At 39.3% G+C, this 14,676-nt stretch overlaps 1 protein-coding gene across 2 annotated transcripts in view; it reads right to left on the bottom strand.

Annotated features, from left to right (window-relative positions):
* LOC6609231 (KN motif and ankyrin repeat domain-containing protein 1) overlaps window positions 1-13,848 on the bottom strand; it is a 26,539-nt gene extending 12,691 nt beyond the window's left edge. The window contains exons 1-3 of one of the 2 annotated variants that reach the window (XM_032714382.1): window positions 13,393-13,848; window positions 11,806-12,249; window positions 515-558 (exon numbers count right to left, since the gene is read on the bottom strand). In XM_032714382.1, the coding sequence (XP_032570273.1) occupies window positions 515-558; window positions 11,806-11,807 (46 nt within the window). In that variant the 5' untranslated portion in view covers window positions 11,808-12,249; window positions 13,393-13,848. Of the gene's footprint in view, window positions 1-514; window positions 559-2,493; window positions 2,904-11,805; window positions 12,250-13,392 lie in introns of those variants that run through there. The other variant, XM_032714381.1, reaches the window with a different exon arrangement.
* Between the last annotated feature and the right edge of the window lie 828 nt (window positions 13,849-14,676).

A 14,676-nucleotide genomic window follows, 5' to 3' on the forward strand; every position in this document is an offset into this window, starting at 1 on the left:
AACTGTCAACTAACATCCGCTTGTCATAAAAAAAAAGCGACCAAAATTTGTGATATCGGAAAATATTTGCGTTTTGAGCCGCAAAAACCAGTTTCGTCTCAGTTTGGCTTAATTAAAAGTAGCGCTTTTGGCCATTTGGTAGTAGGATTGTGTGGTGGAGGGGGGAGGGAAGTGTGGGTCTTGCCAAAATTGATTTTCATAAAGGAGTCGAAATGCGAAATATTTTACTGGATAAGAGCGGGGGCTGTAAAAGTGCGTTGCGGCGCCGCTGTGACAAATTTGCCTTTTCGTCCAAGTTAAGTGTATTGTTAACACTGCTCAACACAATTGTGGGTGTTGGTTGGCCCGACTTGCCCCGCATTTGTGTGCGGGCGTCAGGTTGACCCACATCCGATCTTGTGGCCAAAGCTGCTGCTGCTGCTGCTGCTGTAGAATGTCTGCCATGTGGGCCTGAGACACGTTTTTAGTATTACGTTTATGGCCCAGGCCCACGCTGGGTTTTAATTCAACTTACCATTTTCCTCAATGAAGGCGCGTTGACTTCGCAAAACCAGCGACCTGGAAACGAAACGGACCAAAAGAAATTCTTGTTAGTGCATATTGGCAAATAAAGAAAACAGCATAATGACAGATAACAGGGGCTGCATAAACAATAATAGGAAAAGTCGCTTGCGAAACGCTCGGAAAACGCCAACAGTATTTATCTTGGCTATCGGATTTAAAAATAAATCAATGCAGCGGGCACACAGAGAAAAATGTGGGTCTATATAATATTTAAAAAACTTGACAATTGTTCGTTAAGAAAATAAAGTATTGCAGTTAAAAAATCTATAATATTTTAGATATTCGAATAACGTTTTTAAGTACAATACAATGTCACAAGTTTTTAGCTCGTTAAGACGTGCTTTAATATTATGTTCTACACTAGTAAATTTCTCTCAGTGCAATCGACACGGAATGCGACAAATGCGCAGATACCAAAGATACACAAACCGAGCGACAGATATAGATAGAATTCACACTGCCTAAGGGAAGAAATTATAATAAAATATATCAAGCTGTCAGCGTTTTGAGTTCTTGTTGTCGCCCCCTTTGTTTGGTATTTGGAAACATCTTTTGAAGAATATAGCCGAGCGTGCGCCACAAAATCCCGCGTAATCTATGTGCCCTGCCAACCGGAGGAATGGTTCTCATCCAGCCCATCCACATCCACATCCATGTCCACATTTCCAGCAGAACTCATTAGTGAACTTTGCCGCCGTGATCCCTACTCTAATTTTTACTCGAATTTCGTGGAAAACGTAACATGCGTGCTGCATTTTTCATTTTTCCACTTTAGTGCAAGCGGAAACTGCAATTATTTATAATTTGTTTTTGAGTCCCCAAAATGGGGATTTGAGTGCCCACATTACCCTTATGCAATTAGCCAAGGCAAATAAGCCAGCTTCAACTGAGGTTCTCCATGCATTAGCAAATTAATTGCCTGTCATGTTTTGGCCAAAACAACAGCATTGCTGATTTAATGATATTATAAATAATAAAAACAAAGTAAAGTAAATTCATTTGAGAAGGAGTCAAGTTGAAAGCCGTCTGGCAATTTGCTGCCATATTTCTCGAGCCATTTTTCACGTTTCCATCTTTTGCCTGATTTGAAAATATGTATGTAAAATGAAAATTTATGCGTCAACTGATTTATGCGGTTTCGCTTTATGCATGTTACATGAATGGAAAAGGCCTGACATGGACCCACTCCCCCCGCCCCCTTCTCACTCACTGAAAGATACGAGAAGAACTTGCATTCATGTGGAACGGTTGCGGCATCGCGTATTTTTGGATTGCAGACCAAATTAATATGCGTGTTTATGATTATGATACACGAAACTCGTTGTTTTTATGTTCTGCCATCTACGTTCGTCTAGCCACAATTTGTTGCGGCTTTTCCTTGTTTACGCCGGCCATTTTCATAATTAGAAATTATTAATATGGGTTTCGGTTTGGTTGAAAGCTAAGATACATGGCTCTCGAGTTGTCACATTTTAAAGGTTCTTAGCTAAAGCATTTTAAATATATTACAAGAAAAGCCAAAAAGGTTTCATATAAGTTAGAATATAAAATACAGCAAGCTGCTTGAAAATTATTAACAAATCAATAAGAACTATGAACCTGTTGTGCTTTATTATGCAAATTAGACGTACAAAGGCTAAAGTTAATATATTTTAAGCCTGAATATAATAATTAATAACAAAAACATAGTTTCCAGTCCCATCAAAACTTGTCTTGAAAACACCCTTTATTTATTGATTTCGGCTCATTTCCACACCGAATTCGCACTTAAGCTCACACCTTTAACACCTCCATTAATAACAACACACTCAAAAAACAACATGCTTATAGTTTTTTGTTGATAGAACACCCCCGCACATTTTGGCGCTACTTCCTTGCGCTTCGGATTCAAATGATATCGATCTGCAGATACATTACTGCTATCTTTACCTCCAGAACCGCTTAACTGCTTCCTGTTCGGTGGGCGTCAGGTGGGTTATCTTTTCGGCAAACTTTGACTCATCGTAGCCACCGATTACGGAATTGTGTAGCAACATATCGCCGGCGTTATTGGGGCGAACACTCATGCCCGTTTTTCTTAATGGCCTTTAGTCGATGGCTTTCTGCGATGGCATTTAATTAGCATTTGGCTTCTTGGTTTTAAACACAAATACACACACACACACTTGCACTTAGCTAATGGAAATTCTATGCCAAAATTAATTAACTCCGAGTGCCGCAAACGAATACTTTTGCCCCGGCATTTGAAGGGGCAGTTTTCATCGCCGTTGCACTTTTAGCTACTTTTTTTTTGTTTTGTTTATTTTTTTGCTGACTCAGAGAGCTTGTAATTTTTTTAGACTTAGTTTCACGTTTTTTTGTGGCTTTTTGTCGCGTGTTTTTTGGTTGTGCGAGTTAAACGCTCCGCGCTCGAAAATCGCTCGAATCGAACTGAATGCGCCGGGAGAAAAACTTCACGAGTTCGCCGCCTGAACTTTATGCTCTGTAAATGTGAGTATCTGTGTGCCTGACGCTCGTGTGTGCGTATGCGTTTCAGAGTATCTCATATGTTTGTTTTGGTTGTCGGATTTGTTTTTGTTTGCCGACCGATCGTTAAAGAACGCTGGCAGCGCCAAACCAATCCGAGAACCACCCAAAAACAGGGGAAAAAAAACCAAAAAAACCCAAAACTAAAATCCATACACAATGGCAAGTGTACGTTTGTTGTTAGACGATTGTGTTTTGGCTTTTAGCCCAGAGCTCAGCTCAAACGAGAGAGCGAGCTATCGATACGATAATTAATAAATATAAGTGAGTGACTGCTAAGCGGCAGGAAAACCAGTTCGTAACGAGTCCGCTCGACACCCAAACAACCCGATGCCGATTCCAAGTCCAATTCCGAATCCGAATCTGTGCGGACGCCCGATAAGCGAACTTACACCTGCACTGAGCGAAAATGTGTCAGTTATGTTTTGTGAATTCGTAGCAAACGCCAATCCAATCTATTGTATTTTCAACTTCAAACTAAACTGTGTAGTATTTGTATCCGCATATATATCTTAGTATCTTAGTATCTGAGTATCTCTGCGATGTTCTGGCAGCGGAAGCATTTGCCATGATTGATGAAGTTAGAACGGTGTCGCCCTATCCAGGATGTTTGATCTTTCACCGTGGGCATCATTACATCCCACAGAAGCGAAGTTGGAAAATATAGTTGCTACACCGCAAAGTGAGATATCTTTGGGACACGACAGGTCATTAAGCAGAAAGATATTCTGGTTAACTAATTAAAGCGAACTAACGAATGTGACAAATGTAATTCATTAAATTCACTACTTATTCATACTTCCTAGGCCTATTCCATCATTCAAAAACACCTGGCTCAGAATGTACTGCCAAAAAACCAGTAGTTGTACACTCAGCGGGTTACAAATGCCTGGGAATTGTGAAAAAAGAAAAAAAGATTATTGTTTATAGACAAATTCCTTTGTGGGAAGAGCGGGCCTGCGGCTATTAGAAATCGATTGGGTGTGACGCATGAATAATTGCAGCAATTTATTACCCCATTAAAGCAATGAGGAGACTCCACTAACGCTAAATTAAAAGCCGTGAAATCCACTGGCTAAAACACTAAACTTGTTTATGAATATCAAAGTGAAAAAAAAATTACAGTTCAACAGAAACGGAAACCGGCTCACTTAACGCAAAGCGTTGAAAAACACACACAAAACTGCGACATTTTTGTAGAAATTCTCGGCCAGCTCATAGGTCATGAAATTTTGTTAGCGCTTTGCTCATACAATATTCATATTTCCGTGGAAAAAAATCAAGCTCATTAACATAAATTACGAAATCAATGCTCGAGGGAAATACTAATTATGAAATAAAACGATCATTTCATGGACTCGCACTCCGTCGACCACTTGGAGTTCAATAGACGATCTGCTGATAGGCGGCTTTGACATCGATGTCTTGCTCTATAAGGCGGCAATTGTTCAAACAATAAACAATTGATAGTTGTTGTGTCCGCAGAGCAAACATTTAATTACGTTTATAAACATTTTGATTAGAGCATGAGCCGCACATTTGTGATCATCTGCGGCTTCTGGATGCAACTATTTAGCTGATTACGATGGTTACAGTGGATAAGAAACACAATTATAGAACTTAGAAAAATATTTAGCGAATGAGCCGAGCTTATGATTAACAGATTAAGTCCCTACTTAATTTGGAGCAAGATTTATTTAAACAATATAAATGATATTATAAATTTCTATTTATATTTAGATTAGTAGAAATCTTCCATTAATAAAACTTTATTCTAATCATTTTGAATTGGATATCTTCAAGTATTGTATCTACATTACTGTAATGCTCATGTATTAATCAATCGTTACTCATAGATGCTTATTAAAATGCTGAATGTGTTTTTAAGTTCCTTTCTTATAGCACAAGTTCAGATCGTTTGTTATATATATGCTGCTTGAGAGTCGGTAAATAGATCTAAAGTGCCGTACAACAACTGAGTTGCATGACATGCAGTTTGACATATTGTAATGACTATATATGTATGTATATATGTAAGTATGTTTTGAGTGCGTGCGAGTGTTATCTTATCGGCCGACCTGTCAATGTGTATGAGTCGACAATATGTTTATTTATATTTATTTCATTTCGAGAACTGAGTTCGAAAGGGGAGAAAACTGCACTCTGACAATGTAGTCTGTTGGATTTTTTTTACGGTTTTGGTTCTGGTTTGTGGGCACTCAACTAGTAATTATAGTTTTCCTCTACTAGTTGGCTTTAAGAAAAAAAAAAGCATTAAGCAGGGAATATAAACGGGTTAAGTATTTATCTCCTTATTTATGTAATAGTTCCGTGAAAGGAATTCTTAATGCCTATACAATTATCTGGTCATCAAACAAAAGATATAGGATTACAAAGGTGCTCTTCAGTTTAGTTTCACTTGGACGTTTTTCATTTGATATCCATTCCCTGACACCGATTAATGTGATTGAGTTGTTTTCCCGAGATGTTTTACCCAACTGTTTATAAACAGCCCAACAAGTGTGAAACTCATGTCTCCATCTACGAGGTATTGTTGCTTCTAGCGCTTTTTTCTCAGTTTTTGGGTCATTTCAATCAACACCTGTCAAATGGGCCGCATCTCATGCGTTGGCGTTGTCTAGACGGTTTGGAAAATTCTGAAAAAAAAGCAGACTCACACGACTGTTGGAAATCAATTAAAAGAAATTGCTGGCCGCAAGGCACAAAATAAACCGTTCTCGGCTCAAGGCATATCGACACTTTCGCTAAACAAAAAAAAATATAAAAAAAACGAACTAACTTTTTTGCATATCGATAAACGGGGTTTGGCGTTTATAATTTATGCGATTTGGCGCAGTTTACGACAGGCTAACAAATTTTTGCTGCAACCGCCCCATGTGGCCGCTCGGCAGCAAAAGATACAAGATGCAAGCGCGAGATACAAAACGCCGCCAGGGGCAAGCCATCAAGGCCAGAGATGGAGTTTTGTTGTTTTCCGACGGGGAGGATAGGAAACCGAGCTGGAGATGGAGTTTCCCTGCGGTGGGGTTTTGCGTTTTGGTCCATAGATGAAGTCTTATGACCGCCGAAAGCCATGAGGCGCATAATCGAAAACAGAATTGCGGTGAACGCGTGCGCCGCAGCCTGACGTCAAAGTTGTAAATTATGATATAGCATGTTATAGCCATGACGGCGATCACCGATCGCAGATCGGATCGTCCGCGAGGGGGGCGGGGAAGGGGGCCAAGTGGACTGGCCGTAAATATAGTATTTGAGTTAATTGCAAACGTTTGTAATCGTTAGGCGAAAAAGGTGATCGCCTTTGACGATCATCACTTCGGACCGCAACAGCGCCACCCACTTATATTACACTCAAAAATAAAGAGGAGATTTTAATTGAATTTAGCTACATATACTTTCATTGCTTCAGGTTAGAATATCATATATTTCATAGTATCTAATGACATATATATGTAGCATTTGAGTTACTTGGTAATATTTTCGCCCAGTGCCATCATACTGCCTGTTCAGGCGGCGATTTATCAACAATCTTAATGCAATTTCAATGCCTTCAATTGTGAGGCTATCGTACGTATCTTGACTGTAAATCAAAGCCATGAAGCACCATTGCATCATTGGCAAAATATTTTGCCACCGGACAGCGATCGTTAAGTGAGCAACTATTAATGAGAGAAAGATCACTGGAGTGGCATCGACTTATGCGAGATACACAGGCGACAAGTCAGTGACAGATTGTGAGAGTTGAGCTTGACATTTGGCTGGCAGCTTTGCGGTTTTTGTTTTTCGCACTGCCATCGGGGCGTATGCGCAATTTGCATATGACAAGCTACAAAACGACTTGAACTGATGACGATGCCGCAATTGAACGAATGTGCCCCGCCTCTTAATTGGCTAAATACATTGTTATATCATCGGATAACTGATAAACAAATGTCATTAGATGTATACCTAAATTGTTAAATTAATTAAGCAAACTTTGAGACTTGATTTAGATTATTTTTATGATGATTTCCCACACTTTACCTTTATTTCCTGATATTTTGGTGCATTTTTCTGTCTTTTTTCCCATCTCAATTAATGAATATGAACACTTTTGCATTGATTTTTCCCCCTGAGCCATTGAATTTGGATCTTGGCGTATCGGCTTTCGTAATTGAATTTCAATCGGTGAAAGTAAATGGCAAACTTTATACTCGCATCCAGCACTACCAAGGCAATCAGATACTGCAAATATTCCAACCACTTTGTGGCCAAATCGTGAGCGCATAAACAAAAATTGAAAATGGCCGAATGTCCGCTTTAAATTGCGCATTTGGAACAGGTGGTGGTTGGGGAATGCTTCTACGCAAAATTATGCAAATATTTGGATTCCAAAAACGGGCCAACGAAAAAGGTGACAGCATTATCGTCGCCATACGGCTTCGTTAGAAGTTACCTTTTTATGTCCACAGTATTTTTTGTGTGTCATATGCAAACGAGATCTGGCAAAAATAGACTTCGAAAATTGATATTCGATAGCCGTAAAATAAGGGCGAACCCGTGTGGAATGCTGTTGAATGTTTGCTATAAATTTGCGTGTTGCGAAACTATTAAACAAATCACTTTTGTTTTAGCCACAACAGTCTCGCGTTACCAGTCATTAGCCCACTTGACCACAACAATGAGAAATCACCTCGGCTTCAGCCACAATGGCGATGAAGTAATTTTATTATGTGTATCTTGACACTTGAAATTATGAAAAAGAAGTGTAGTAAAATTGCCCTAGGCCATAATGACTCGAGCAAAATTCGCCAAAAACTTAACCTTCTCTCAGGTGTGGCAGCAAATAATAATAATTGAGCAGACAGAGACATCGGGCCACAAAAACCAAGAGTCATAATAGACATGGCTTAGACAATTGTCTAGCTTCGAGCGGAAGCACTTGGCAAGGTTGTGAGCTGGTGCTGTTTTCATTCACATCCAAAAAATAACAATAAAACATACAAAAAGCAATCGACTCAACACGAATTACTTGGCACACAAAACCGCGACGTTTGACGCATTCATAACGAGCCTTTGACTTACTTTTTAGTCAAACGAACTAAACGAACAGTGAATACGAGTGTTTTCCATATTGGCAAGTAAGATTGGCAGCAGTTAGATTTTGCCAAGCCACTTTAATTTTCCCACAAAATATCGAAATTCAACAAGTGCAGGCCAAAAATGCAATTTGTATCTTGTAAAGCACACACAAAAGAAAGAACTCGACTGTGGAACAGAATTTTTCTGGTAATTGGATACTGATAAGTTGCATGTGACGACTGGGTAATGCTCTTTAAAGTAAAATAAATAAAATTATATAAAAATATAAAATTTATTTATTTAACTGAGTGTTTTATTCTAATCTACTACATAAAACTAGCTTACCAATATGTGCAGACAATGAATAACTTGAAAGGTTAAACTTGCATGTATGTAAATCAAACCAAACATAACTTATTATCTTAATCTGGCTTATGATGAATATACTCCTGATCTAAAAGTCGTTCGAATTCCCCAAAAATTTATAGGGATAACAAAGTATGAAAACTGCAACAGTTTATGACGCCAACTGCATAAATCAGAAGTCTTGGGCTTCGGATTACCAACGAAAACTGCGGACCGCAGACTTTTTATCTGCTGCTTCATTCTTTCCTTGATTTTTTCCAGCTTTATGACGACCAAACCGGCTGGCATGTACTATAATAACAGAGGAGCGAACTTGGTCCCTGCACGACGATGGCGCAAATAACTTTGCAGCGTGACTGGGATAAAATGCCAAGCCACACACACAGCTGAAAAATAAAAGGGGAAAAAGTAACCAAAAAGCTGGCGAAGCATCTTCCACCAGACTGCGGCCAAAAAAAAAAAACTCCAAGCTAAAGGCGGCAAAATTCAAACAAATCGCTCAAACAATGCCACAAAAATGAGCAACGAAAAAAAGATACAATACGAAGAAAATGAGAAAACAATTCTTTTTATTTTTTGTTGCTCGCCTGTGACACGACTCGTGAAACTTTGTAGTATCGCATTAGAAAACCCCAGAGCGATTTTCCAACGATTCAAGCGCGGCTCAGATTTCATTTAATTGATTACGGCGATCGTGTGTGTATTAAAAACGCTCGATTGGGTGGGCCATGGGATCGGGGCGTTTTTAAACGCCTGCAAAAAACGCCAGAGAAACGCATCCGATTTCTAGAAATAGCGGGCGCCAAAAGTTATCATAAATGAATAGCAGATCAAAGCAAGATTTTAAGGGTAAGAAGGAATCAATTTATAGAACGAAAAAATTATCCTTACAATTAAATAACCATTTCTTTGAATGAAATACATAGTTGTACTTTGATTTTTTTAACAATCAATTAAAAAATCTTGATATCCCTTCATTACTTTTCATTAAAATCTAGTGCAAACTAAATTTTTCAGCCCAGTTTATTGAAATGTGTACTACAATTCATTTTTTGTTTACTTATTTATTTTTATAGACTTTTTTGTTTCCTTATTTATTTTATTTAGATTTAGATTTTATTTAGATTTTTCTAACATTTAAGATCTTATTCATCGGTTTTTCCTACTGATTGGCCGCTGACTTCCTGCACTCAGTGTGCCTGCATGCACCTAAGCGTTTTAGCCATATTTCGTTGCGGTGCGCAAATCTGTTGTTTGTTTTTTTTTGTGCTACTGTTTGACCGCAACTTGGTGTTCATAACTTGGCTAATGAGAGGCACTAAAACAAAGCAAAAAACGCGGCAACAACGTAGTGCATTAAAAAACTTGTTATTGCCCTCGTCTATGAAGCTGCGACTGCGCACAAATTTGTAAGCATTAAGTTTGAAACTTTTTTTTTCTGCCGTCCGTCTATTTAAGTTTATTATTATGGCCTTTTTGCACTAGCGGACATTTATTGGCTGTCTTGTTCGGCGCTATGTTGTTGTCTGGACGTTTTTGCTGCCCAGTTTTATTTGTTTGTTTATGTGATTAGCCAAGTTCATGCGGTTTGAGGGTCACCGTTGCACGCGAGGCGTGGCCAAATGCTCGATGAATGGCTTTAACCAGTCAAAGCTGCATTTCCCAACCACTTTAAGCCTATTAGGAGGCGCGATCAATCGATCTTGGCTGTATCTGGTATCTGCAGAGCCAGCTTATAAAAGATACATATGCAGCCGCTTATGCCCGGCATCTCCATTGAACACTTGCCGTATTTCAGCGACAAATTGCCAAATACCCTCAGCCAATTCCATTGATCTTTTGGCATCAAAGGTTGGCCGCCGCCATCGAGCTTTGGTCAGAAAAATGGAAACTCTAGCTGCTGGGCAACAAAAGTTTTCCCATTGTTCGAAGATCGATGGCTAAATGGGTTCGCTATTGCGTCAACTTGATGGAGGCAGGAAAAGGGTATTACCATATCCAATAATCCATCAAATGTGAATAGCTTATTGTTAACGAGCAATAGGAATTCGGGTTTATAAAAATGATTTTGACATTTTCAGTTTGCAAGATTGATATGAAGTTTTTATAAAAAAATTAATGTACTTAATCCACCAACTTCATTAAATGTTAATGCTATAATGTCAATGCTGGCTGAATTCAGTATTTTCAACACTTTGACCGACCCCAAATAGTATTATTACTTTGGATATCCATGTCGAATAATTCTATTATATCTCTTCTGATTTAAGTTTTATTATCTGTTTCGCAACTTTTATTTATTCAGTTAGCAGTTTATAAAATTCGCTTCACCCAGAATATCTCTACCTCGATCAGAAGCATTCTTTCAATAACCCGACATGAAGCTCATTGAATGCGAAACACAATCGAGGCGGGATTTTACTAAATAGATATGTATCTCTGATTCCCCGCGGGCCATCATGGGCAACTTTAACCCATTGTGACCCACCATTTTGCTTTTGCCGCAGTGGCACGCGAGGCAACTAGCCAACTTCTTTCTGCAGTTATCCGCATCGAAGATTGCGTGCTGTTTGTCTTGGGCCGATTATTGGTTTTTCCTGCTACTTAAGGCCAACATGCAATGGCTTATTAAAACGCAATCAGCGCGGTCACAGGAAGCAGCCGGCACAGAAACAAACTCAGCTACATAATAAGTAAAAGAAAATAAACAAAAAAAGAGCCACTTCTTGTTTGCCCAAGTCAACGCTGCTTTTGACCATAAATCGCAGTGGGGCCAAACCGCCTTCAAAACTATTCGCGGCATTTGTGTCAAACACGCGACCCAGTCTTCCAGCTGCAACTGCGTCTTGCTCGGTTTGCACTCTACAATCTGCAGTCTGCAGTCTGCAGGCTACAATCTTCAACAATCTTCGCTGCCTGCAGGCCTCTTCCCATTGGAGAGCCGGCAAACAATTGGCGACAGCCACTGCCACTTTTGGCCAGTTTTCCCGACGCTGGCCAAATCAGCCAAATGCACTAAATTGGCAACTGGCTTAGAAAGTCGATGGGGTGGCTACCACTACTGCTGCTGTTTCTGCTACTGCAGCGAATCGAAAGAAAGTCAAATTACAGCCAATACACGCAGCCAACTGACACAATCGGCATTCAAGTGGTTTGATGCGTTTTAAAGGGTTAAGCGTTAGTACTGAAATTCAGTTAAGAAATTAAAGTTCTAGAACTGCAGCAGATACTGTATGGTTTCCAAAGTAAATATGTAAAGATACTTACATTATGCTTTATTTACTGCTGATGCTGCGATGCTGACAAAGTCGTAATTGCTGATTGTTGCAGCTGCAATTGTTCTCCCCTCGCCGCTGCACTTTAATTAGCAGCTGCAGGGCGCATCCGCAGTTGCTGCCGCAGTTGTTGCAGTTGCTGTTGCATCTGGCTGGCCCAGCATCATTAGCTGACTGATTGGCGAAACCTTCTGGCGAAAATGCGATACCTTTTTCCCGGGATTTTCCTTCTTTTTTGTTTTTGTTGTTTTTGTGCTGTTTTGATTACTGCGGCTAGCACTTTTCAACGTGTTGTTGTCGTTAACTTGTCGAGGCTGTCGTTGTTTTGTTATTTTATATTTTTTACGCGAACGTTGCCAGTTGCATGTTAATTAAGTGCGCCTTGACTGCATTTTCCTTTGCCAGTTTATTTTTCGTAACTTTGTTGCTTTTCGCGCTGCAAGAGTTAAAAGCGTTTAATGTTGAAGCTCTGGCTTAAAGCCTCATTTATGCTGCTGAGCATGCAGTCTAATGGGCAGCATTTGTTTTATGTCAGTTGTTGATGGGCAGTTCAAGTATCTATTAGTTGGATTAAAAGCACGTTTTGTGCACCCGTCATGACTTGGACATTTATGCAAAATCGAAAGGTTGGATGAGTTATTACTTGGACCAACTGACACACACGGATGAGCATTCTTGGAATTTCTGAACATCCAAAGCATCGGGCGGGCTTATAATGAGAATTTAAATTAGAAAATTCTACGAAGTTGGGAATTGAAAGTGGCTATTTGCGGACTGGTAATAAATCTAATTAAATATTAGGGCTTCATTTAAAGTGAAAATGTATTTAGGCAAATATACATTAAAGACTTCTAATAAACAAAAATGTAAAATATTGCCAAAGTGGCATAACACCATTAACTGAAGCCATTACAATTCTTCATAAGATATCCCAATCTGCTTTTAGAAATCCCCCCATAAAGCACTCCCAAATTTATAATCTATCTAGGCATTCCAAGGTTAGCACTAGTATATAAGATCTGAAGTTATTCCCAAGCAGCCCACGCAAAAGCTGACAGAACTCATAAACCAAATATCGCAGTTGAGAATTTTGCGTTGGCGTTGCAGCTGCAAAAAAAAATAACTCCAACTGACCGAAAACCAAAAAGCCAAAAAGCAAATGCCTTTTTGCCAGATTTTATGATTATCATATAGTAGGTGCGTGTGTATATTTCGCGTTGCTGACTTTTGAGATCACTTTATGGGTTGTTGGTCTTATAAAGCACTTTGGCCACCCGACGACGTGGACGTGGGTTGGTTTTTTAGTGCGAAATTGTTTCTCTCTTTTTAATGGCACCCAGGTCCGCATTAAGGGGCATCTCTAGACGGCATTCAGATTTTCAACGAGTCATTGCAGGTGCATTAAAACTGACAAACTGAATGAGTGACGGGTTGGCCGCTTGATGAAAGGCCTTAGAATTTCCGCCTGCTAGCCATGTTGTCTAATGCACTTTTAATGATTGTATACAACTGCAGTTATGCCCATTGCTTCGTTTTTTTTTTTTTTGTAACAACTTGTTTTTGGTTTCGGTTCACGCACCTGTTTCACTGCTGTGCTGCTCTTTTAAAGGCAAAACAAAAGCAACTGCCGCTCAATTACAAGCGACAAAACGTTTTTTTTTTTTAATGAACGAACAAAATACCCGAAGCGGTATAATTTGTCGCATTTTCCCACAGACACTAAAAAACTGCAACTCGAAAACGAGAAAATCGAAACTGGAGAGTCCAAAACCGAAATGCGCGACACGAGATGTTGCAAGCGACGCGTGCGAACTGCAACTGCAACACGAAGTTGTGCAGCTGCCGGGAAAAATGAAATCCCGGCCAAGATACACACTCTCTTCCGCTCTGCTCTCTCTGGCTATATGGAGATATATACATATGTATCTCTGCTCTCCCGAACCGATCCCTTAACTCTTTCCGTGTTGCCAAACGAAACGTTCTAACGAGATCTGCATTGGGAACACTGTGTGAAATGGAATTCAAACCGCGTCGCCGGTGTTTCGTTGTTGTCCGCCGGCCGAGCTGCTCGCAACTGAACGCCAGGTGCGAATCCATTCGGTAACGAAGCCCAGGTGAGACCAAAACGCCGGCAGAGCGGCACTCGAGCGGCTCACCGGCTTCAATGGGTTAACTGGCCCAAACGCCAGTTGCTCGTTAGCCACATGTTGCCAGCGTTTGTTTGCGTGCATTGAAAGGAAAAGAAAACATAATGAAAATTAATGAAAATTATATATGGAGAAATATATAAGAACAAGCTTGTAATTATAGAATTGGGAATACTATTTTAAAATTATATTTTATAAGTTATCCCAAGAATTTTAATAAGAATTTTAATCACCTATTATACAAGGAATTTGGTTTAGGTTTTTAATGATCGGAAATATTATATTGTTTCTTTTGTTATTTATGGTTATATTTTTATTTTATTTATTTATTTATTTAATTTATTAATTTATTAAATTTTGATTATTACTGTAGAACATTCAAACCATTCATGAGTTATTCATTATAATGATTTAAAAATATATTTCTTCTGCCATTTCATTCCGTATTCTCGATCTTGTTCCTATCTTCGATCTCCTTTTTCATCGTAAGGATATCCTTTTGTTTGCAATAAGTAGTGTGTACGTGCTGATGCTCTAATGTTTAGTTACGCCTACTTCTTATATTCATTCCCTTAACAATCTGGATTCCCCGACCATCTCCTCTCCCGTTCAGAATTCTTTCATTCAATGCAAATGAGTTATGTCCATCTCCTCCAGGTAGGTAAGAGCATTCCCGACTTTGTTTTTCGCCCGGCGAACGTGTCAGGATCGTAATC

This window comes from Drosophila sechellia, chromosome 2R, assembly GCF_004382195.2.
Source record: "Drosophila sechellia strain sech25 chromosome 2R, ASM438219v1, whole genome shotgun sequence".
Classification (NCBI taxonomy): domain Eukaryota; kingdom Metazoa; phylum Arthropoda; class Insecta; order Diptera; family Drosophilidae; genus Drosophila; species Drosophila sechellia.